The sequence below is a fragment of the Coffea arabica genome, chromosome 6e (assembly GCF_036785885.1).
Source record: "Coffea arabica cultivar ET-39 chromosome 6e, Coffea Arabica ET-39 HiFi, whole genome shotgun sequence".
NCBI lineage: Eukaryota > Viridiplantae > Streptophyta > Magnoliopsida > Gentianales > Rubiaceae > Coffea > Coffea arabica.
The window spans coordinates 14597434-14623347 of record NC_092321.1 but is presented as its reverse complement, the minus strand read 5'-3'; the positions used below and the strand labels follow the sequence as shown (position 1 = coordinate 14623347).

Here is a 25914-nt window from a genome sequence, read left to right as displayed (position 1 = left end):
ATTATCACCCGCAAACACTTGTGGGGGAAAAGGGACGGAACGGGGCGGGACAGGGGAGGTTTGGGGCGCCGTCCCCCGCCCTGTTGCCATCTCTGTCTTTGGTTCAATTTTGCTATTGCTCCTGTTTTATTTACTTTAATTTTGTTGCAACAGGGACGGGCCGGGCCTGCTGCTAAGGGACAAGTCTTATCCACAAACTGAATTCTTCTATTTGAGCCCCAACAATCATTATCCAAATAAACAAATCCTCAATAATGAATTAAATAAATCCAGTGGCTGAGTTGGCACAGTGCACGTGGGCTCCACATTTTCTCCTCTTCCACCTCCTCAATCCTCATCCTCCGCCCACAGTTTTCTGTTGTTGCCCGAAAACTTGCCACTCCTTCCTCTCTACCTCCTAACTAAACTGGCATCTATATAGTGCTATATTCTAATGCAAAAAGCAATTTCCTCAATCACTTTTATTTTCCTATCAGATCCAACTAGAAATTTATTTAACCTTTTCTTTACTCATCAACAATCTTGTAGGTCCAAAGCTGAAATGTTTGGACCATTTTCAATGATGGATCCAATTTGCATTCTTTGATCGTTAAAATTGATTTTTTTTATTGTAAAAAATTGAATCTTTAACCTCTTATAAAAAATTTTCTTTTCTTTTTTTTATTGGGAATTTTGAGTGATTAAATTTCTGGGCTTGGCTTAACAATGGTAACTGTAAATCTGGGAATGCTCCACTATGTATTGGATCATGTATATGGTGCGGTTCTGCACAGAACAAAGATTACCCCGCCATTTTTTTCAAGAGGGTGGGGTGGAAATAAGCTTGAGCTATTTGAGAGAATGATAAACCAGTTATTCCCAAATGTTGAAGGGCAGAATTGGCCTCCCATGTTGGTTGAGCCCATATGGAAAATCGTTTGGGAATCCAAGGCAGCTTGTTTGAAAGAAGGGGTGTTTAAGACGCCTTGTGATAAGGAGCTTCTCAGTGCATTGCCTACTGAGAGTCACCATGGAAGGGTTGCTTTTCTTGCTCCAAAATTTGTTTCTCCTCATAGGATGTCCTGTGTGGTTCACCTTGCCGGTAATGTGCTGTATTTTAATTCATTTCAATGTTATGCTTTATCTTACTAGAAGGTTTTGCCTTTGGTTGGCTATATTATTCATGATCTGATCATGGGTTCAGAAATTCGTCTTGTTATGATAGCTTAAATTTCTCAGTTGTTGTAGTAATATGGATTAGAAGAGAATGAAGAGTGAGTTAGTTCGTGTAATTTCTGAATTTCAATTTAAGACAAAAAAAAAAAGTGAAACTTTCTGTTCTGTTAATTGTGGGACTATATATCTATCTGTGTGTACTTATATTGTGTGTTCACCAGTATGATATTTTCAGTGCATATGAATGTTAATTTTTAGAACTCTCAAAGGTTCTGATTAAGCAAGTATAAATTGTAATTTTACAAGGTAAAATTTAATGTCGGATTTGCAATATGATTTGCTTACTTCTTAATTTAGATGATTTGGCCTTTTAATTTCACGCTTGTTGCATTTTTCTGTGGTTTACTCCTGATACTAAAGTTTCTTCTGTGGTTTATGTTTTCAGCATGACGGGGACTATTTCTTAGTTTTTGTTGAAGGATGAACACAAATAACAAGTAATCGTTTATCCACCTTTAGCTGTATATCGTTATTTAGGCTATATCATAAGATCTTACCCCAAATCTATTCCTTGTTCTGTTGATTTTTTTCCCCCTCAAAGCCTACGCCTCCTCTTGCACTTCAGTAATTAAGAAATATGAAACTTTACATGCTAAGATTGTTCCTTGTCCAGCTAATGTCAGTGTCCCAGAAACTAAGCACTTTTGTATTCTCAAAGTTAACAAGAGCGTCGTTTCTAAGAGGGTTAGCTAAGAGGGTCAAAGTTAACAATGTCAGCTAAGAGGGTCAGTTCTACCTGCCATAGTATGTATTAGCTTTATTCACAATAGGAGGTGACAATCCTCATGAAGCTTAAATTTATTAAACAGTCTAGTGCATTTTCTGTGCTAAATAATGACTTCTTGGACAATGTTCTGCAGACTTAATGTGGAGTGTAATTGCTTGCTTTTGGTTTCACTGTGAAACAAGAGAAAAGATATGTTCACAGTCAATCACTGTTGATATTATAATAACTTCAGATATTTTTTTCCAGCATATTTGCATGTGAAACATTTTCAAGCAAGGAGAACTGGCATATCAATATTATGGCTGATAAAGAGGAACCTAGTAAATTATATCAGAAACTTGAATTGTTTTGAACTTATTGAAGGACATGGTTACTGAGGTTCTTATTGTCTCAAATCCTAGTGAAGATGTTGAGATAAATCGAATCCCAATTCCAAAGGGTTGTATATTCTAAACCTGGTATTAGGTACTAGATACTTCTCTTAGAAACAAGATTTCTTGAACAGATGTAACATAGAAAGGTCTACGATGCAAGGATGTTTTGCCACTGTACAAGTGAAAATGATATATCTGCTTACGATTTGCCTTTCTGTTAAATGCTACATCGGTTCGAGTTATTGTTGTGCTGGATCTCTTTGCTGGTTGTCCTTTTGGTTTTAACTGTATGTTTTTCTGCTGATGATAGATTTGGTACATCATGAGATATTTTATTTTCAGGTACTGGAGATCATACTTTTGAACGAAGATTGCGACTTGGTGGACCATTGCTGAAGGAGAATATAGCAACCATGGTACTTGAGAGGTCAGATAAGTTTTGCATATTTGTAAATTTTTAAGAGCAGATGCAAAAAGTTTTCCTTGAAGATGCTTCGTATGATTATTGCATCTTATTGGCAATAAACATATTTTGTAGTCCCTTCTATGGAAAAAGACGTCCTTTTCTTCAGCGTGGTGCAAAACTCTTGTGTGTGAGTGACTTGCTGCTACTGGGAAGAGTCACAATTGAGGAGGCTAGAAGCCTTCTGTATTGGTTGGACTCTGAAGCTGGGTTTGGAAAAATGGGTGTATGCGGAATTAGCATGGGTAAGACTATAGCCATTTTCTTGATTATAGGTTGATAAGTTTTGATTTTTCTTAGCATTCAAGTATCCTCATCTCCTTACCAAATTCTCCTGAAACTCAAGAAATTTACTTGTGAACATATAGCCAGAGGGAAAATCATAGGACTTGTGGACAAGTAGATTGAATATGTCTAGTCATCATAGGCTCATGAATTAACTCACTTATTTGGCAAAATTTAGTCAGAAAATTGGAGGAATTTGAATGTTGCCTCTTGTTTGAGTTACAAATTTGTCGATGAAAGAACTATTTTTCAATTAGCTGTATTAGGAAGATTCAAGAAGGCTAGAGGACAAACTTTTGGAGAATAAGAAAAGACATTGACATAGCTTTTGGCTGTTTTCTACTCTCAAATTTACTTCTATATGATATCTAGGGGGAGTACATGCGGCAATGGTTGGATCTTTACACCCTACACCTATTGCAACTCTCCCATTTCTCTCTCCACATTCTGCTGTTGTGGCATTCTGCGAAGGGGTGCTAAAACATGCCACTGCATGGGATGCGCTGAGAGATGACCTTGCTATGGAGAAGGCTGCAATGACCCTTGAGGAAGTGAGAGACAGGATGAGAAATGTGCTATCTCTCACAGATGTCACTCGGTTTCCAATACCCAAAAATCCCAAATCTGTTATATTTGTTGCAGCCACTGTAAGTGTTAGATCCTGCTGTGTGAATATTGATTTGTAATTTGACAACAACATGATTGCATTTGACAAGAATATGATTGCATCCTTTAAGTTTTTGTCCCCTTTGGCAAAGTTTTTACATCTTCAATCATTACATTCTTTCTTTTTCCACTTCAAGTTTGTCTTCTTCAGTAGCCCTGTTTTGAATGAGCATTTCAAGGAAAAACGCATATAAAGACTACTTGAGTAGGAAAGGCTCTCAATCTGTCTGACTTCAGTTTTGTTACTCTTGGCCACATAATTAATTGATGCATCAAGTTTGTATGTACAGCAAGCCAAAGCCTTTTTCTGTTTCAAAATTAGATGATCAGAAGTTTCTGCTTCAGTCACTCTTTCTTGGACTGGTTTCTGAAATATGAATTTGTTGGCTTTCAGAGCATTATTGCCCAAAAGCTATTTGCTTTTTGCTCAAAGTTTACTCAAGAACTGGTGTTATATTGAAAGAATTGTTTTGGTTTGACTTAGTAGCAGTTTTAATATTGGACATAGTTATGTATTATGTACTGCCAATTTCAGGATGATGGATATATTCCAAAGCACTCGGTGCTGGAGCTTCAAAAAGCTTGGCCTGGCTCAGAAGTGAGATGGGTTACTGGTGGGCATGTCTCATCCATCCTTCTCCATGGCGGTCAATTTCGCAAGGCAATTGTCGATGCCCTTGACAGATTAGAGTGGAAAGAAGATCCTTCATGACAATGGCTTAGCTTGTGAAGAGGAAACCTCGTAATTAGGTTGGTGTTCTTCTTCATTCCAATACTCAGTTAACTTGTATACTGAACTGACAACAGAACACTACAAAGCTTTTTAATGAACCAAAAGCTGCCTCGTCTGTTTATCTTCATCTTTACTCTGTTTCTTGCTTCTTTTCTTCCGCTATGTTGCAAAATCAAGAAAAGTCTTTGGGCACAGACATCAAATAATGGAATAGTAATTGTAAGCAAGCCACTTCAAAATTTCCTCCTTTTTTGTCTTTGGAGTTTCTGACATACTTGATCAAACGGAAAAAAAAATTTTTAGTTGGACCATTTACAGTTTAATAATAACAGTACAAAGCTGATCAGTTTGCATGAGGATTAAAATTCACCAAATACTTAGATTTCCTTTTGGAGTAATTGTGTATCAAATCAAAATTTCAATTCCCTCAAATATGCATTTGAACAATATGATTTCAGAGGCAAAGGGATCAAACATGTCAAAAAAACTCAAATATGAGGGAGGAAATTGCAACCAAAAGCTTGAACAACAAAACTTGTTAAAGCTAAGACATCGAAACTAACATCTTGTTGCTTGCATGAGTATCATCAAGTTTTCTGTATAATTTATATGTACCATCGACTGCATAGAGCACGTAACAAATTTATTTTTTCGATAGAAAAATAAAATTTCACGTATGAAACCATCTCCCTACGTGAGGAGCATCGTGCAATCAAGCCTGATGAGCTAGAAATTGAGCTCATAATTTACTACTAACAAATTTCATTCAATGGGTCGGAGGGAGTAGCAAAATCCAAGCACCGGAGAGAAAACATTCTCTCTTATGCGTAATGTGACAAATGTTAGCTGCTAATGCAATAATGGAGATTAAGATGATTGTCTCAGTCAAACTCTGAAGTGAAGAGAATGTAAGTATTATATCGTATATCCCCTGCAACGTTGTGCTCTGTACCTGTTCCGTAAAAAAAAAAAGTCAAATTTCAAGAAGGGTTTCTGCTGGCTAAATCTGTAGCTAACTGGAGAAGCTTTATCAGGGGAGGGTAGTACAAAACAGCAATGGATAGTAGGAAGATTAGAGAACCAAAAAGCTACTAGTCTTTGACTAATACATGTTTCAATTTCACCCCAACGAAATACGCGTAATGACTTCTTGTTCTTCTCGGCTATTTTTCGTGGCCATGAACCGCTGCAATGAATGATCTGTCTCTTTCTCTTTTTTCCCTCTTGTTTTGTGAAGTTTCGCTCAGAAGAAAAGAAAAAAAAAACAGAAAGTTTGAAGTTTCAACAAATGAAATGAAACAGAGCGGATAATGAGGACTAGAAACTCATCTCCCTGCAGCACTAATAATTGCTCAATCAACAGCTTAAACATGACAAACTCTGGATTGCGGTGACAACAACACAGTACATGTCAAATGTAGATTTGGAAGATGCAGTTAATTTTGACTTCGCTTTTTATTTAACTTGATTTTCAATGTCGAGCCTCTAGAAAATTGATGAGGTTGAAGGTCAAGATTTTCTACCGACGGGATGCTAAAAAAGATTTGGACGCTAGAATTAGACTCTTTCAGAAGAGAAGAAAGTCCAACCCAGCGATCCTGGTCATGATTGCTATGTCAAAACCCAACAGATATATTCAATTTTCTTGCTTTTTAGGTATGTACACCTTTATCCAATTTTGTTCAGATTGAAATTGGTAGAGACATGCCTTGAATTATCTACCCGGAGGGAAGGAAAAGAGTGACATATCTTACCATTAAAATTCACTAAATTTCCAATCCGTGTTCTTTGCCTTTAAGAAATAAAACTACTCCCTAAATGAAAAGACAGAAGAGAAAAGAAGAAGCAAGAACTGGAGCTTTTAAGGCGAAAATTATAACTCACTTAAGGCCAAGCTTAGCCGGCCGGCAGTAGCCGAAGGCAAAAATAGGGAGATGGGAATCCAGAATAAAAACGAAAGGGTTAGTGTGGCCAGCAACTTTAAGTTTTCTTTAAACCTCTTTCAATAGGTATTAACACAAAGAAAAGTATTCATTTGACTTTAATGACGATTGGTTGTTTGCAACGATTTTCACAATCCACGCACAAGTTCTTCAACGGCAACTATTCAAATGTAGATTGAATGTGCCATTCGTCTTTCCATATCATATTTATCTCCAACGAATACAAGTAATCTTCAAATGTTAAAACATTCAAAGTAAAGTTTTGCAGCTTGTATAGCCACTAGTATAGGCTAAACATCGTTGGAAAAGAAATTTCAGGAGGATGCTTTTTGCTGTTCCAAAGGGTCTAGTAACATGTGCAGATTAACATATATAATTATATTTGTAATCAATCAAATTAAGGGTTTTTTTAGGGTACAATGGCTTATTGAAAAGCAATTCGCCAATAAAGCTTTTAATAAAAAAGCTTATTAAGGGCTTTTAAGAATATTATTTGGATATATAGCTCAGTAAATACTTATTGCATTAAATAATGCATAATTTGAAAATTCTAAATATATTTATCCATTTATTTAGTTCATAATATAGGATAAAATGATTGAATTTAATGTTTTATTTTTTAAAACACAAAAGCTATTATAAAAACATCAAATCCGGACTTTTGTTAAAAGTGCTTTTAATACCAAAAGTTTCATTCCTACTTTTATGGGATGGTATTCATGAAGCGTTTCAAAAGCACTTTCAGTAACTAAAAATGCTCTTTTATCAAAATCGCTGCAACTCCGAATGAGGCTAAGACTAGTTCTAGTGTCACTTGCATTTTTCTGAAATACTTATAAAATGCATAATCCGAGTGACAAATTGTGTCATTGCCGGTATCGAAGTAGACATTAATTCAGATTGCGGCACGTAATCTAGCTAAAACCTGGTCCGTGTCTACACGTATAGAACCAGTAAAAAGTACCTAAACAATTAGTCAAGAAGCATGCACTTGCACTCAAAACACTATAAATAGTACGTAGTATTTGTTGCAGTCCACAGCATCACAGCATCCTTGATTAACAAGTTGCTTCAGTATCAGCTATGAAGACTTCATTTTCTGCATTCACAGCTATTCTCTCCCTCTCCCTCCTCCTCTTCCTCTCCCTGCCATCTCCATCTCTAGCTGCCGCGAAATGCAACGCGGACGACAAGAAGGCCCTTCTACAAATCAAAGCAGGCCTGAACAACCCCTATTACTTGGCCTCATGGAATCCAAACACTGACTGTTGTTCATGGTATGCTTTGGACTGTGACTCAAAAACTGGCCGTGTCATTCATATCACCATCTTCGATGACAACAAAGTCTCGGCTCAAATTCCGGCTGCTATCGGCAACCTTCCGTATCTGGAGATGCTAGATATGAATAGACTCCCAAATCTTGTTGGTCCAATCCCATCTTCCATTTCCCGCCTGACTCGTCTCAATTTCCTTAGACTGAAATCGAATGGGCTATCAGGGCCAGTTCCTTCCTTCCTTGGCCAGATCAAGTCCCTGACTTTCTTGGACTTGTCATTCAATAAGTTCTCTGGTTCAATCCCTCCTTCACTTACTCAATTGAACTTGCAAGGCTTCGATGTCAGCCATAACAACCTCTGTGGTCAGATTCCGCAAGGTGGGAAGTTGCAGAGCTTCGCTTCCTCAGCATATGATCATAACAAATGCTTGTGTGGTTCTCCTCTTCCTGCCTGCTAAGTTTCCAGTGACTCTGGGAGTTGAGGAAAGGAACATTTGGCTTACCCAAAAAATATCCATCCCACATTGATTGCACTGCCACATGTTCACTTACTTTCCGGTTGTTGCTCAAGAGTTATAGTTATTATTATTACTATTTAAATAAGATGTCGGCATGAAGTTAATAACTAAAACATTTGTATCCAGTTCTGTGTCATGTATAATATGATCCTTGGAATAAAATTTGTTCCACCAGAAGTGGAATGTTGTATGAAAATTCTCGTATCTGGGAATTGAATTCCTTAGGCTGATTAGTATATGGGGAGTGAATTTTTTAAAAATTGCAATTGAGCCTTCAATTCACAGCATGTCTATGATGCAGTGAAAATTTTAAAAAAAAAAAAAAAAAGTTCTTGAAATGTCTATGCTTTTACCCTCAATGAATGTAAGTTTAATTACCTTAAATTTTCAAGATGTCTTTGCAGTTGCACAGTCGAAACTAAAAAGAAATTATAACTCTCTTCAAAGCTCCATTACCAACATTAACCTAGGCTGTCAGGATTAATACAAAATTAAGGACTTCAAGTGTTGTTTTGTTGGTGAATTTTAACGAGTCCTCAGATGCACATAAAGAATGACACTCGAGGAATTGAGAACAATTCATGATGATTGCTCGAATATTCGTGGTACACCTGGAAGGTTCTTTTACATTTTTTTTTTAATAGAAAAGATCATTTTATTTAATAAATCTGCAGACAATACATCAATTAAAAAAAATATGTCGCAGATACATATAAATCTAAAATCAATAGATATAAAAGATCTAAGAAATCGATATAAATTAAAAAAAAAACATTGATTCTCCTACATATTTTCTATCCGAAAAAATCATTATTGTAACCCAATACATCCTAGCATGTCTTTTGATAGTCATATCTGATTAAAATAAATTCAAGTTTTAAAAAAAAAAATTAGGTTTGACAATCATCGAAAAATTGCAGATCTAGGGAATCTGTGGCCCTGAATAACTTTCCACGTTACTCTTCTTTTAATTCAATGAATAGCTTAGGGAAACGAATAGAACCATCTAAAAGATGTAACACCTGCCTGCTAAAGCTAAACTTACTTTATATCCATCCTTATCTATTTGCTCTCCTCATTTAATAATACTAATGTTCATTGTTGTAAAAAAGAGAAACACTTGGAGACCCCCCTTATCCTTTGTGATCACCCTGTACACAAATCTAATCACAGGTCATACTCAATTACTTAGCTACATTCACATTTGGTTCACTGATTGCAGTGAGTAAACACTCTTATTTCAGAATTAGGAGGTCTAAGAAAACAATTTTTAGATCCCTAATGCATTGTTTCAGAGTTAGTTAAATAGCAGTAACTGTTTAGGTTTATCACACTTGCAGTAAAAGATCACATATCCCATTATCGAAAATAGAGTTTATTTTTATGCCATATAATACATGAGATACAATCTTGCCATGAAATTATTATTATTTCTCAGTTTCGTGTGGAAACTGCAAAAGCAAACCTGACATGAAATAAGTACATTAAATATCATGACAACTGTTTATTTTTTTTTAACAAATCCCTGCTTCCTCTGTCCCAATTTTCTGAAAATCACTTGCAGGCAGGAAGAGGGGCACCACACAAACATCTGTTATGGAAATAAGAATACAAGTCGAAGCTTTGCAGCTTCCCACCTTGCGGAATCTGGCCACACAGCCTGTTATAACTCACATTAAAGAACTGCAGACCCAAATTAGTGAAGCTCTGTGGAAGACTCCCAAAGATTTTGTTATGGTTCAAGTCCAAATATATCAAGTTCTCCGAAAACTCCACCTTGGAAAGATCAAACACGAACAAATTCCTCGACAAATCAACAAATTGCACGGTCTTGTTCTTGCCAAACAAGAATGACGCATCACCTTCGAGCTTGTTGCGTGACAAGTCAATCCTCAGTGAGAAGTTTAAGCCACCAAAAGACCTTGGAATTGTGCCTGTGAGCATGTTGTGGGAAAGATAAATATCAGGAACACTATTTCCAAATGCGAAGTTCCCGAACGATTCAGGGATGTTTCCGGTGAGTCTGTTGCGGTCTAGGTGAAGTGCAAGGAGGTTAGGGAGCTCAGAAAGCGAAGGAGGGATGGAACCAGTGAAGTTATTGAATGACAAGTCCAAGAAAGTCAGGGCCTTGATCTGGCTAAGGAAGGAAGGAACTGGCCCTGAGAGATGATTCCAGCTAAGTCGGAGGAATGTTAGATGAACGAGCTTGGTAACGGTAGATGGGATTTCGCCAGTAAGATTTGTAAGCTTACGAAACTCCAAGTTTTGGAGATATGGGAGGTCGCCAACAGCAGGTGGGATTTGGCCGGAGATGTTGCCTGCAAAGATGGTGAGAGCAATGACACGGCCAGTATTTCGATCACATTCCAAAGCATACCATTCACAACAGTCAACTTTAGGATCCCATGAGGCCAAATGGTAGGGATTGTTTAGGTCAGCTTTGATTTTCAGGAGGACCTTCTTATCATGTGAGTTGCACTTGGGATGCGCACAGAAAGAAGGAGATGGTAGAGACAGAAAAAGGAGGCATAAGAAGGCGAGAAGGGCTGCTGATGAATAAGAAGATGAATTCTTCATTGTTCTGATTAATTTGGCTATTGTTACAGTATAATACTTGATCAAGCAACTTATTATTCGTGATCGTGACTGCAAATTAGTGTAGCATAGATATAGTAATAATAGTACCAGTGCAGGGCTTTGCTTAGTTGATTGCTTGTGATTTTACTCAACTTTTTCTTTTCTGGGACAGATTACAGGGAGAATACATTCTAGCAAGGTTGCTTGTTGACTGATTTAGATTTAAGTACAAGTAAAGCCGTAGTTTAATGAGAATAATGCAATTTATATATATCTAGTACAAGCTAGAATGCAATATTTTATGCTTTCAATTTGAAATCATGATGTACAGCACAACAAATTAGACCTTTTGTAGCGGTGCCGACAAAGCATATTCTTTTTTTTCAATTGAAAGGCTGATTGTGCAATAATTGGATTAATGATGTTAGTCAGTCAACACGTGCAAGTTGAATTATCTCAACTCTCTCTCTCTCAATTAATATTGCCAATGATCAATTCAAGGATGATCAATTCTTTCTTTTTTTTTTTTTGTATCATTGGCCTTTATTTTTGGGCTAATAATACTTTTCCCCCCTAAGCTTTGGGGGTCGCACGCCTTACCATCTTCAGCCTTGAAAATATACTGCATTTTACCCTCCAAGAAGACCAGTCAAAGTTAGAAACCAAAAAAAAAAAAAAAGGGAGTGATATGGCAAATCTAAAGGTTGTGTAAAACTTATAAGGGAAGTCAAAATTGGTTGCATTTACAAATCTATAAATTTCCTAGGAGAAATTTCTTGGTCAAATCGTTTCATGCAATTATTACAATACAAGTTGTATCTTCAAGTTTCAGCGTAGTTAACTTACCATCATATCTTTTAATTTATGCCACAAATAAAAAAAAAAAAGTTTGCCATGTGGTTCGGCATTAATTCAAGTGCTAACAAGAATACACGATAAACAGTTAAACAAATGTAAGTAAATCTGAAAATCAAGTATAACAATTTTTAGATAGCTACAATAACATTATTATCGACAGCTAAATTAGCAATTTGTGATTAAGACAATCAGAACTAAATTATCATCACCATTCTTTTTTGGTAGGAAAGATATATATAATATAGGGTTAAAAGTAAAAAAGTCCCCTGTGATATACCTAATATCTCATATTTTAAACTAAATTGTAAACTAATAGAATTCGTTAAACTTAATGGAATCCGAGATACCTCATGTTTTAAACTAAATTATAAACTAATAGAATTTATTAAATTTAATAAAATTCAAGGGACTTTTTTGTATATTAAATATATCACAGGAGACTTTTTATTTTTAACTCTATAATATATAATGAGAAATGTCGGTTAACGTTTACAGAACGAGGTAAGCAAAAGCTCCTACAGTCAGTCATCTTCTAATAATCTCTAGAAATTGAAATGGGTTTAAAAAGACAAGACAAGACAAGGACGTAAACTCTTCATCAGCTGTTGCATCCAATTTTGCCAGAAAGTCCGCACACCGTTTTGATAAGAATTGATATCATGACTGACCTGTTCAAGAATTTCAATACTGTCACCTGAGATCCAAGCAAGGTCGATCTACACTAAGAGACAGCTGGAGAAGCTTCATTTAGGGAAGGGGCAAAACGTCACATGTCATGAATACAACCAGTCAAGCACAGGAAGATAAGATAATCCAAAAAGGTAATACCATTTTTTAACTTATCGATTTGTTTCATCCTTTTGAATGGAAACTGGAAACCAACAAGTCATAGACCTGTAGGGACGTCTCATCACATGCAAGGTTCCAATATATATATATATATATATATATATATATGTCGGTATATATCACACGCATGTTAGTCTAGATCGGGACGGTGATTCCACAAACGGAGCCATATATGTTTTTAGGAAGTTGGGATTTTAGCAAAATTTTCTAACTTTAGCAAGATCAATAAATAATTACATATTTCCATGTGATTTGACTCGGAACGTCTGGCATATGGCTATGTGGCGTAAACTTGGAGTAGTATGCAAATAATAGTGCGTTTGGATAGAACTTTATCCAAATGTCATTTGTTTATATAGAAACATACATTTTCATCTTTTCAGTTATCTCTTTTTATCTGAGTTACATCACATCAAAAAAAATATAGTAAAATTATCTGAGTTTCCAGTTACCTTTTCATCTTTTCAGTTACCTTTTTATCTGAGTTTCATGGCTTTGTTTGGATAGTGAAATTATTCTAAATAATATTTCGCTTGCATCATAAACACATTTTCCAACCAGCCTTTTTATAATTTCAATTACTTTTTTATGTCATATACATCACATCACAAAAGTGTTACAGTAATTATTTCAAATAATATTTCAAATTGTATTCTATCCAAACAAAATTACTCCAAATAACATTTCAAATAAACGTTAGGCCTTGAGATGAGGCCAACATTCTCTCTTCCTAAACTTATTTTACATAAATAAACCAAACAAATAAATGAATAAATAAAAGTATTAGTATCAAAAGGAAACATAGACAAAAATTTGTTTTCTAAAAAAAAAATGAAAATTTAGGCTATGCTTGGATTGCTTGTTTCCGTCGGAAAATATTGTCGTTTTCCGTGATCACATTTCCCTATCACCTTTTTCCCTCACATATATCAAATCGCTACAGTAATTTTTTCATGAAAAATGACGTAAAATGCAATCCAAACACAACCTTATGTCATGCATGACGTTAATTGTTTGCGATCGTTAATGTCCATTTTTCCTTGAGTTCACAAGATTAATTATGACCTAATTTTACTGATACGGACTCATTGTAACTGTCTAAAAAATGCTTTATTTTTAGATTTAAATTAGTGATTGTTGATAATTCCACCTTTGCATGAATGATGTGAAACATCTTTTATTTTTTTGTCGGATACGATAGACCTACACTATTCTATACTAGGGGGAGGAGGGACCTGAAGAGGTTCTGGGATAACTCGGAGGTGATTGAACTATCACCGGATCATACGAGTGTACTACGCACCCGTATGGATTTTTGTTCAACAAGTCCATATGTTGTGGCAATTGGTGGGAGGCAAGGTTTGAACCCTTGACCTCCTAGTCCACCAAGTCTTAATGTTTTGGTGGTGACCACCAGCCCAAAATCTGGTGGTTGAATAACGTGAGCCCCACGATTTGAAGCTAACTGTGTGCGGTCAATAAAGCTATCCAAAAAACATTTATGGTTCTTAATTAAGGTACCCGTTATAGATATCTCTAGTAATTTTGTTTATTGTTTTTATTTTTTTTGAAGAATTATCATATTTTATTCCCATATTTATTTTTTGGTAGCCCTCATGTTTTATTCTTTACTTGTTTTTGGTCGTTTTGTACTTATAAATAGGTTTAGTTGTAATATATTCTTATCAAGTTTTGACATATTTATCTTAAAAACTTTGTGTCAGTTGATTTACCAACGATTTTTTGTTGGTTGATTTATCAACGATTGTTTGATTGCGCTTGAAACTTCTTTTTCTAAGATTCTTTTTTAAATTTGTCATGAATATTGTTCATATTACGCTTTCTGGATATGTGTTTTGAGTTTTTATTAACTATGAATGGTGACGTGGGGGGAGAGATTGTTTGAGTGGTATAGGAGGAGAGAATGTGAATGTGAAATCTGGATTTAAAAGTTTCCACTTATACTGAAAAAAGGAAAAAAAGAATGACAGCGTGTCACGACAAGCACAACATAAAGAAAAAGGAAAAAAAATTAACACCCTTCTCAAGAGTATCAATATAGGCATGTTAGTGGTTTTAAAATAATCACCGACAGTTGCTTTGAAAGGTGAAATTGAGCTCCAGCTTCCGGGGATTAGGGAAAGTTATTTCCACTGTTCTAGAACTTCTGATAATGGTTTTGTTTCAGTTTTGATTACTGTTTCAATTCCTTCTAATTACATTAATCACTTATGATTATAAGATAATATGACAATGAATTTGAAATAAAAGAAACTAAAGACACAAATTTTAAAGAAAAGTAAACTTTATTTTCAAGTTATTTTAGGAGAGTGGAGGGTAGAGGATACGGGTGTGGCGCTGGCAATTATTTAGAGTGTGTTACTATAAACTTGTATATGAAAACTCGGATGTCAAAAACTCACTAATCCGAACTGACTCAGATTACCCTGCAATTCTTTTTTATTTTTATGCCATTTTCATATTGTCTGCGACGCAAATATAGCGATGAAGAGACAGTAAATAAAACATACTATCAAAATGTAGTAGAGTAGTTTTTGTTGCGTTGATAGTGAGGCAACTGCAAGGACGCAGGGGTAGTTGTTTACTAACATTATCTCACCTCCGCTTCTTCAAGTTAACTTCAATCCTCAGCTTATATTTGCATACATATTAAACATACAAATTCTAACATATAAACCGCAATCCAAATACATCTTATTCTCGGATGCAACATAATGAAAGGCTAGATGACTGATGTCATTTGATGTCCCTGCCATGGATTTCTCAGAAATCACTTGCAGGCAGGAAGAGGAGCACCACACAGACATCTGTTGTGGAAATAATTATAGCTGTCGAAGCTTTGCAGCTTCCCACCTTGCGGAATCTGTCCACAAAGCCTGTTGTAACTCACATTGAAGAACTGCAAGTTCAATTCAGTCAATCCAACTGGTAGACTGCCGAAGATCTTGTTATGGTTCAAGTCCAAATTCGTCAAGCTGTCTGGAAATTCCACCTTGGAAAGATCAAACTCAAACAAATTCCTCGACAAATCAACAAATTGTATTGTCTTGTTCTTGCCAAACAAGAATGATGCGTCACCTTCAAGCTTGTTGCGTGAAAAGTCAATCTGAATAGAGAAATTCACGTTGCCTAAGGACTTTGGAACAGGGCCACTTAGCATGTTGTGAGACAGAAACAGATCAGGACTATTTCCAGCGAACCTTCCAAAGGAATCTGGGATACTTCCGGTGAGTTTGTTGCGATCCAGGTGGAGGTCTAGGAGGTTAGGGAGCTCAGAAAGCGAAGGAGGGATGGAACCAGTGAGGTCATTGAATGACAAGTCCAAGGAGGTGAGGTTCTTGAGCTGGCTAAGGAATGAAGGCACCGGTCCCGACAGATTAGTCCAGCTAATTGTCAGCTCTCTGAGGTGAACAAGCTTGGTAACGGCTGATGGGATTTGGCCTGTGAGATTTGTAAGTTTATGAAACATTAAGTTCTGGAGATATGGAAGGTCTCCAACTGCAGGCGGGATTTCGCCAGAGATGTTGCCTGCGAAGATGGTAAGAGCAATCACGCGCCCAGTGTTGCGATCGCAATCCAAAGCGTACCATCCGCAGCAGTCTACATCTGGATTCCAGGAGGCCAAGTGGTAGGGATTGTTAAATGCTGCTTTGATCTCTAGTAGGACCTGCTTGTCATGTGCGTTGCACTTGGCATGGGCAGAAAGAGAGGGATATGGTAGAGATAGGAATAGATGGAAAGACAGGAAGAGAATGAATCCAACTGAGGACTTCATTATTGATTGGTTTAGCCAGTCTTGCACTGCCTAACAATAACCAATTCTGATATATATAGAGTCTAGTGTCTTTGCCAGTTGCCACACGACAATGTCAGCAAGTGGATAAGCATTTTATCTCAATCTGGTCTGGGATGTAAACAAGTCTAATCAAATCCAACGTTCTAGTGTTCAAACTTATTTGATTATTTTAACGATTTTGAAAATTTGATCAAATTTGATTTGTTTATTTGTCGAATCAAAGTTGATTGAGTTTTTTTTAATTAGTGAATTTGAGATCAGTTATCGAATATAAAATACTGCTCAAATTAAGCTTGACTAGTTGGCGAATAAGATTCGATTGAATTCTTACCAAATCGAATTCCCTTCGAGTATCAAGTAAATCGGTTCATCTTTCAATCTGAATCTAGACCAACTACCTGGCCAATGAAAATTTTATCTCAAGTCAGGTAATTGATTTTTGATCCATGAAAAGAATAAGATTATGGGGTTCTTGTTTGTACAATTGACAATATCAAACTGGTTAAATACTAACTACTGGACTTATCAAGTAGTTCATCTAGAATAAGATTTCTGAAGAGAGCGTCCCACTTATCCTATTTTGCAATCTCCATTATGCAATTACTACTGTTTTGCGAATTTACGTTTTCATCATTCAATTCAGCGAATGATAAGAAACATATATTGAACATCTTTTTCACTCACATCCTGACGTAGATAAGAAATATGTTTTAACTGGGGTCTGATTCAGTTAAACAATATGTCTCCTTGTCTAAAATCTAGATGGTTTACATATGAGGAAAGGTCAAGCAGACATGGATAACAGATCGTAGGATAACTTTTGAAGGCTAGGTTGTGTTTGGATTGCATTTTCCATCATTTTTCATGGAAAAATTACTATAGCGATTTGATATATGTGAGGGAAAAAGGTGATAGGGAAATGTGATCACGGAAAACAATAATATTTTCCGACGGAAACAAGCAATCCAAACAAGGCCGAGTTTGACTGAACTGCTTTTCCCTGACACTGGCTGCGATGATACAATTCTTCGATGAATGAATGTGCACAGACAAACCACTAGTCCAATTAAGCCATTAAGGCTTGGTGCTTGGTGGAATAGGATGCCACGGTATTGGCTCTCCAAAAAATTCAGACAGCGTGTAATACACCCGTTTAATTTGATGGTGGTTCAATCTCCGTCGATCTTTCCATAGGCCTAGTTAAGTTCCCCTAGAATAGATTAGAGTAGAAATAAGAATAGGTGTAGAATAAATTATTATATAAAAAAAAAAGAATGTGCACGTACAATATTATACTCCTCGTAGAATGCAGAATGAATATAAAAGTAAATCTCTCTGTTCGTCATTCAATCAAAACAGTTTTTCTATTTTACTTTTTCTTGAATTTTTTTTAGCGAAACATGTGCTATCTGGGTAGATTGACCCAAAACCGTCAAGGGTTTATTCTTTAACTCTAAGTCAGTGTTCTGCTACAATAATTAGTTGATGCCGAAACCGATGCAATCACTATCAGATGTTAAAAGATACACAAGCATAGGATCCATCATAGCAAGCTGGCAATTCAGAGCAAAAAGGGAAGCTGCCACGCGGCTATGACTCGCTGCTTTGAATAAAAAGGGCTGAATTGGACGGGCCAGTCAAAAATGGATTTTAGCTTTCTTTGGCATACTTTATCTTCTCATAATCATTACGGAACTTTGCTGCTTTGGATCTTCATTAAGTAAACCCTGTCAAGATGCAAGTATCAATACCAATCCTAGCTAATGATCACTTATTTACTGGAAAATAAAAAGTGAAATGCTTAACACGTCATGCGTGACATCATGTTATGATAGTTAATAGGGATAATTCTACAAAGGTTTCTGACAATTACATCCACCTCTCCTAGGATTTAAAAAATTACGGAACCTCCCTAGAAAGTCTTGGTAACATTTGATGATGTAAGGAAAAAAATCAATGAATATCCAATATTATTCCTCTTTTACATGTAAAACAAATTATATACGAAAAAGTCAACTATCCAATATCATTTTGAAACTAGTTTTTTGTAGGAAAATTTAAGTCATATTTTGAAAGCATTCCTTTTTGGTACTTTGGACTTTTTTATTGGTTAAGTAATTTTTGAAGATACTTGTATTTTAACAAAAGTCTTCCTAATTGATTGATTGAGTTTTTGTAAATTGATTAATAAATCTAGCCATAAAAATTGAGAATAAAGTATGATGATTAGATGACATTACAGTTTTAGTTTAAAGAAGTATTACTAAAAAAATATATTTTTCTCCTTTAAACTCATTTTCATTTAAAATTTGTAAAGTTTGTGAAGGTTATCATAGTCTTTTCGTAGCATTAAGGGAGATAAGTGTAATTTTTCAAACCTTAAAGGAGGTAATTGCAATTGTCAAAAATCTCAGGGAAGGTTTCTAAAATTATTCCTATTTAATATGCACTTTTCAGTTCTGATGGTTGAGTTCACACGATTAATGAAGATTTAATTCACTGATTCTAATATTATTTTAAAAATCTATAATTTTTAAGATTTACTAAATTAATGATTGTCGATACTTCCATCTTTGCCTCGACTTGAAGCACTTCTTATTTTTCTTGGAGCTAAGTAAATACTTGCACGGGAAGGCCAACGGTGATACATTTAAAGTTAAAATATAGTCAATATTGCTTAAAAAAACTATCATTATTGAAGAGTATGTGGATTCACGAAATTTAAATATGAAGAACCGGGGTGATTTACACTTTAGACAGGTACATGTCTTTACAGTCCCCCACCTGAAATGGGAGAAAAAAAGAAAAAAGGATCCATGCCATCGCAAATTTAATTTTAACGAGGGTTAATTAATTAATTTCATTTGGCTTACTTACTTGAGCTATTGATTACGCATGGCAGTTTTCCCTCTAAACCATCATTTAACAACTGTAGTACCTCAGACTATTAACTTTTGGCAAATTAGTGAATTAATTTGCACACAAATCAAATATTGTTGACCTTTGATACATAAATTTGCAGTAATCAACTTTGGCCCTTTTATAGGGTCAAGGTTATCCCTGTAATAGTGTCGGACAATGAATATGGGAAGATAAAAGCACCATTTGGATTAGCTGTTTGTGACAGCCCCACCTACCCCTAAGGCGAACCAAAGGGGTTAGCGAACTGCCTGCCCAGCTCTCGCCAGGACTAACGGTTCAGTTCAGAGCAATCTAATACGTTCCGGAACTTACAAACGCGCGTAAACAAGTCAAAATCACAAAAAAAAAAAAAAAATGAAACCAGAGTCGGCCATAAATAGTAACCGACACGTCAAAACCCAATCAAACATCAAGCAAATATTTACATGTTGAAATTAAACATTTACAATCCAAAGTGGCATACAAAAGTTATTCCAAAGTGGATACATGTACGGTTTGCCAAATCAAAAGAGAAACGGACCCAAAAGTATATTTAGGGTTTCAATCAAGGAGCTATACAAAAGATATGTCCATCTAGCTCAATTCGGCAACCAATTATCAAATCCAGTCCAAAAGTATTTATTTTCCTGTAAGGAAAACAAAAGGAATAGAGTGAGCTTACGCCCAGTGAAATAATACCATTCAAGCAACCAAGTTCATATAAGCATCAAGCTTTTCATTCCAATACATCAAAAGTAAGCAAAAGTAAGCAAAGGCACACATCAATAGTGGTGATAAAAGGATACGGGCAGCTCTCAAGAGCCCTTTTCCTCGTTTGCATTCTTGATCGAACCTCATTGACCCTCCGTCAATGTTTAAGAGTAACCAACCGTAGGCTCCACTTTACTTCCATTCCTTCCACCCAACATACCCCTACCGGACCCGAACTCCAAACACTAGCAATTTGGTAATACTCGAGTATACCGGAATCAAGAGTCTCACTACTACAAGATTCCATATAACAGTCCCCATGGCTCGTCAATTTTCACGACCAAGCCCTCGCCGGCTCGATCCAATCGACTACCAATGGGGTTGAGCTCAGTCGTATCAGTAATGGTCGTTGGATACTCGTCCAAACGACACCAAATTCATGAACCAATTCAGAATTTCAGGTATCATTCAATCATTGCAGTAAAACAGTAAACAGTCATATGAGATACCAAATGGGTGAGGGCGATCAAGTACACCCTCACTTAATTAAGTTCAACGCAGCAAACAAGCCTTCAAGGCATCAAATTCACATATACCAAAGCCACAACAAGTGAGTGGTACACTCACCAATCAAGCAAATGATATTTCATGTACTTCCGCCTAAGAGCGTCTTGCACCACCGTCACGTCCTAACATATTCAAATAAGCACAATAAGACTCAATTACAAGTCATAAACCAAGTCCCAATACCACCAAAATAAGCTCCATAAGAATGATAGGTTGCTATTTTATCATTTATTTTATTATTAATTTCTCCTATTACCTGACCCAATCTGGATTAATTGTTAGTTTCTACTCACTTTTAGTATTTTACATATATTTCAGAGAGTAGAACGAAAATACCATAATAAGTGCCGATTTGACAGTTATCAGGAAAGAGTTCAAGTAGCAGGCATCCAGGGCATTTTTGGAACAAGGAGATACAAGTCCTTTTTGGTAATTCGCAGAGCGCAGCATTAAAAGGGGGAACGAAGGGCTATGTTTTCAGAACCGGACCGGATAGCGACTCGGCCGAGGTCAGGGGTCAGGGGTCAATGGGTTCGACCGGGGGTCGATAGGGGTCGAACCGGATGACGTCATAAATAAAAATTATTTTAAAATTAAAATGTTATATATATAATATCTAATAATATATTGATATTAATAAAGGCATATTCATATATATTTGATGTTTCAAATATATTTAACAAGAAAATACAAAGAAATTAGAACAATCAAGTAGCAATTTATATTATTTAATAAATATTAACAAGTTTAGAATTAAAATTATGAATTTAATTGAAAAATAACATCAAATTTTAGGACAATATTTATAAAGTATCAAATATTTGAGGTATATCAATAAGTTTTAACAATTTAGGGGGTCAAAACATAATATTAAAAAGTTTGAATTTTTTTTTTAAAAAAATACTGTTGAACCGGAAAAACCGGTTTTTTCCCGGTCAAACCCGGTCAAACCCGGTTTTTGACCGGCTTTGACCGGGTTTTAAATTTCCGGTTTTCTAATGTGACTCGGACCGGCTACCTGGCCGGTTCCCGGTTCAACCGGTTCGACCGGCCGGTCCGGTCCGAGTTTGAAAACAGAGACGAAGGGCTGAAGTGGGGGTCTTCTTCTTCCTCTCCGGAAGGGGAGCCGCCGCACATTGGAGAGCTTTCCGTCTTGTAGCTTAGCCGCAGTTGTTGACTTTTTTCTTAGTTCTTGTTAGCTAGTTTCTTTCTTACGTATGAAGATTGCTGAGGATCTTAGCTTGCGATTTTCCTTTTGAAGCTTTTGATTAGTACTTCCCTGCGCATGTCAGGAGCAAATAGGAATAGCTTTGACTTTTCTTCCCCTTTAGTTCTTGTGAATTGAATTCTCCAAATATCCGTGACAATGGCCGCGGCTCTCTTTACAATTTCTTGTGGGCTTTGTTCATCAGCAATGAGCTAAATCCCTTTGTCTAGTCAAGGGACAACTGAGGCTCTGGTTTGCCTAGAAATTGTGAGATCGTTTTAATTTAATCTTTTCCCTTTTATTTATTGGTATCCGCATATTTCTTGGTTGCTATGCTTATGGTTATTTAATTAATTGATTGTCTTGGATCCAGATAATTAGTTGATTGGATAATCTATTGTCAATTAGGGCATTAAATCCGTAATTGTTTAACTGCTCTTAAATAGTGGCAACTGGCATGATTAGGTTTGTGTCAGGGGAATACGCGGGCTAATCTAAAATAACCCTGGTAGTGCGTTATTTGGTTAGAATAGGGCTCCTCTAATACGTAAGGCAATTGGGGAATTAAATTCTATGGGCGTACCTAGGATTATTTCTCAATTAGAGCAGTGATTAACGGGCGTACCTTGATCACCGACACAGTAAGGAGGGGTTGACTGCCATCGCTTGTTTGGTAGTTATAACCTATTTATTGATGAATAATTGGAATTGCCTTTGCTTCAATGATCAACTAGGTGAACCATTGCTGAAGTTATTCCTTGGCTAGATCCTTAATTATCACTCATTTGATTTTAGTAATTTTTAGTAGCTTTTTATATTTTAGTTGAATTTCTTTGATTGTCACCTTCTGCATAAAAACACTCCCCTTGTCACTGTGAACTTGAAAAGAAACAGTTACTCCCAGTCCCTGTGGATTCGACCCTGCTTACCACTATCTACAGAAATTACCTTTAGTTTGAGCAGGTTTTATTATTGCACAGGCTTCGACAACCTGTCAATTTTTGGCGCCGTTGCCGGGGACTGGTGCCAGATTAATTTGTTTCTTTTTTGAGTTCATCTTGTTTTTATTTTTATTTATTTATTTTTCTCGTATTTTTTTTTTGATATAGTTTATGGCTTCTAACACTCCGTATTTTGGTGATGTATTGGATTTTATTTCCGGGCAAGGCGATGAGATTTGTTTTTTTCCTGAGTTTGCATATGCAGAGGCAGTAAACTCTATTAGAAAAAGAATGGCTGCTGCAACCTGTAAAATTTGTTATGCCAGGGATCATTCAACAGGTATGTGCCCCGAATATCAAGATAATCTAAGTGTCCCATTCAATAATTACGGAGATTTTTCACCCTGGTCTCAAACGTGGTATGACCCTAATCCAAACGGGTATGATCAAGGATGGTGGGATGACTCCAATTATAATTATGCAACGGGGCCAATGAATTTTCAGCAGTATGAGTCTCAAGAATCGTCATCTCTGTCAGGTATGTATTTTGAAGAAATAGTTGAACCAATAACTACTAACACATACCAATTCCAACAGGAGACACAAATGAGGGATGAGATGACGAAGGATGCAATGAGTTATCTGGCAGATCAACTATGTCAATTGACATCCAGAATAAATCGATGGGCTTCTCAAATGGAAGAATTGCCCTTGAAAACCATTGTTGATCTAGAAGAAAATGAGAGTGCAACTTGCTTGACTAGTGATGAGGAGACGCAAGAGTGTCAAAATGAGAAATCTACAGATGCAGTTGAAAAAGAAGCCGAAAAGGAAGAAATGGAACCCCAACCGCAACCCATTCAAGTGAATGAATCCAGTGAACAATCTCCAAATGCGGTGACATCCCCTCCACTCCTTCATCAATATTCTCCTGACTCTTACTTCTCAATTCCTGTTAATGAAATTGACTTTATTATACCAGACAATTTTGAATTTCATGACAGGAATAAATTAAGAGTGGCGATGGCAAGATATCTTGAACCAATAACTGCAAGCGAGGGAGGAGTGAACGGAGAATTCAACTTATCGTTGACTTGTTTGGCGCCATTTACTAGTCCATGGAAGCCCGTAGCTCGTATGCTCAAGGATTATTCTATTTACGAGGGTTATCAGGACTATATAGAGGATGAAGCATTAAGACGAGCCACACGATTTTATCCTCCATGAACAAAACGTGATAATGTCTAGCCAAAGACATTAAAGAAAGGCGCTCATTGGGAGGCAACCCAATTTCTTTTAGTTGTTTGTTTGATTTTATTTGTTAGTTTAAATATGTTTTTCCTTGAATTCGACTGATTTTGGGTTTCAGTTTTCATTTTTGCTGATTTATAGGTGCCCTTCAGTCATGACGTGCCCGCGTGGTGATGTGCAGGACGCTCACGATCAGAAACTTCTGAGACTTCTGGGAGCTCTCTTGCCCTCATGACGTGCCCGCGTGGTGATGTGCAGGACACTCACGATCAGAAACTTCTGAAACTTCTGGGAGCTCTCTTGCTCTCTTGACGTGCCTGCGTCACGTTCGCGGGAAAGGTAAGGATTCAAAAAAAAATAAAAAAAAGGAAAAAGGAAAAAAAAGGGGGCATAGTTTTTCATCGTAGCTTTGGTTTCCAAATTTAAAAAAAAAAAAAAAAAACGAGAATTCCTTTCTTTTTCTTTCTTTTCTTTCTTTCTCTCTTCTTCTTTCTTTCTCTTTTCTTTCCCCGCTACTCCCCTCCTCTCTGCGCACGCCGACTGAGAGCCGCGCCACCACTGCTGCCCACGGACGGCCACCTCTCGCTCGCTCCACCAGCCCACATTGGCGCCGCCGCCTTCCACTCCTGCCCGCAACTCCACGCAACTCCTCGAAAAGGCTCGCGACTCCAGTGGCCGGCGCAGCCGCCACTTCACCTCACGCTCCAGCCGCGGCCACACTGCGAGCCACCGCCGCTCTCTCGCGGTGCCCAGCTCTTCCTGCCAGCCACGCGCGCTCTGTCCAGGCTGCCGCCATCGTTGCTGGAGACGCGCGCCGCCGCTGCTCTGTCTGTCGCCTGGAGTAGTACCAGTGGAGGTATTTGACACTTGCTCCCCAATTTCTCAGTGTTAATCGGTGCTATTTGGGTCCCTGCATATTTGGGTTATTTCCACCAGTGGTACTGGTTGGCCTGCTTTCACTTGGAATTGCTGCTTATTTTGGGTTCATTCTACTCTATGGGCTGGTTGATTGGAATCTGAATGCCTGAGATTAAGTTGTTCTTGCCCAATTGCGGCGCTATTATTACTTATATTGTTTACTGCTTGGCCTCTTGCTACGGGACAGTGCTGGGGCCATTTGTTCAGAGCTTTGGGGGGGAATCGTTTAGTTTTTGGGTGGGTTGGATTTTCGCAGCTGTTTGTGATAATTGGAAGGACTCTCGGCCAGGGTGGTGTTTGTTGAAATTTTGGTTGATTTAATTCGGTAACTGCATTCCTTGTTGGCATTAGTAGTTTTTAATCGAGTTTTTTAGGACATTCTGGATGTTGGTTTATATTACTGATTTGGAGGAACAGTGTCTGTGATTTTGGTCCGATCATTTGTGCAATTTGTTGACTCATTTGCGGACTTATTTGTTTCCTGGGTTTGTTTATTGACTTCGGTGGACTGGGTTCCCACCTACGGTTCCTCTACTTGCTCTATTCATTAGAATTCTAGTCGCCTGTTGCTCTTCTTTAGAGGTTTATAATCTTTCTTGTGACTAGATTAATACTTGGGGCTATTGCTTTACTACTGATCTGCTCTGCTATAGAACTCTCATTGAACTTGAATTGCGATTTGCACCAATGGTAAGGGTGCGAGTACTTGTTAACTCTATTTGGTTAGAGATCTGATTGACTACCAAGGGCTTGTGACTGCGCTGCTATTACTGAAGTCCTGAACTGATATTGCTGGATTTAGCACATTATTGGAGACTTTGTTGAGATTTTGGGTGGACAGAGTTTTGCATTTGCTGGTTGAATTGATGTCTCACCACATCGATTCCCCTCCGCCATTCCCGCCGACCCCTTAGCTACTCGAGAGGGAAGTTTCGTTGTCCTTTTCACTTTAATTGCTTTATTTCCTCCATTGAGGACAATGTAGGATCTAGGTGTGGGGGGGGACAGCTATACTAGTTCTTTATTTTTAATTTGCTATTTGTCCACCTTTCGTTCAATTTCTTTCTTCCTTTTTAATGATTAGCTCATAAGTGATGCCAAAGTTTGATGTTGGATT

At 37.0% G+C, this 25914-nt stretch overlaps 4 protein-coding genes across 4 annotated transcripts; 2 read left to right on the top strand and 2 right to left on the bottom strand.

The window, feature by feature from the left end:
* The first annotated feature begins 343 nt into the window (after positions 1–343).
* LOC113697157 (uncharacterized) lies at positions 344–4590 on the top strand. Its single transcript, XM_027216636.2, has 5 exons — positions 344–1081; positions 2659–2743; positions 2855–3024; positions 3437–3711; positions 4266–4590. The coding sequence occupies exons 1-5, from the start codon at positions 706–708 to the stop codon at positions 4440–4442; spliced, it is 1083 nt and encodes a 360-aa protein (XP_027072437.1). The 5' UTR covers positions 344–705; the 3' UTR covers positions 4443–4590.
* A 2829-nt stretch (positions 4591–7419) lies between these two features.
* LOC113694531 (polygalacturonase inhibitor 1) lies at positions 7420–8396 on the top strand. Its single transcript, XM_027213360.2, has one exon. It carries the CDS (start codon positions 7490–7492, stop codon positions 8138–8140), a length of 651 nt encoding a protein of 216 aa, XP_027069161.1. The 5' UTR covers positions 7420–7489; the 3' UTR covers positions 8141–8396.
* Positions 8397–9559: 1163 nt separating this feature from the next.
* On the bottom strand, positions 9560–11026 carry LOC113694598 (polygalacturonase inhibitor). The gene has a single exon (XM_027213440.2). It carries the CDS (start codon positions 10775–10777, stop codon positions 9755–9757), a length of 1023 nt encoding a protein of 340 aa, XP_027069241.1. The 5' UTR covers positions 10778–11026; the 3' UTR covers positions 9560–9754.
* A 4028-nt stretch (positions 11027–15054) lies between these two features.
* Positions 15055–16318, bottom strand: LOC113695855 (polygalacturonase inhibitor-like). The gene has a single exon (XM_027215028.2). It carries the CDS (start codon positions 16278–16280, stop codon positions 15276–15278), a length of 1005 nt encoding a protein of 334 aa, XP_027070829.1. The 5' UTR covers positions 16281–16318; the 3' UTR covers positions 15055–15275.
* Positions 16319–25914: the final 9596 nt, after the last annotated feature.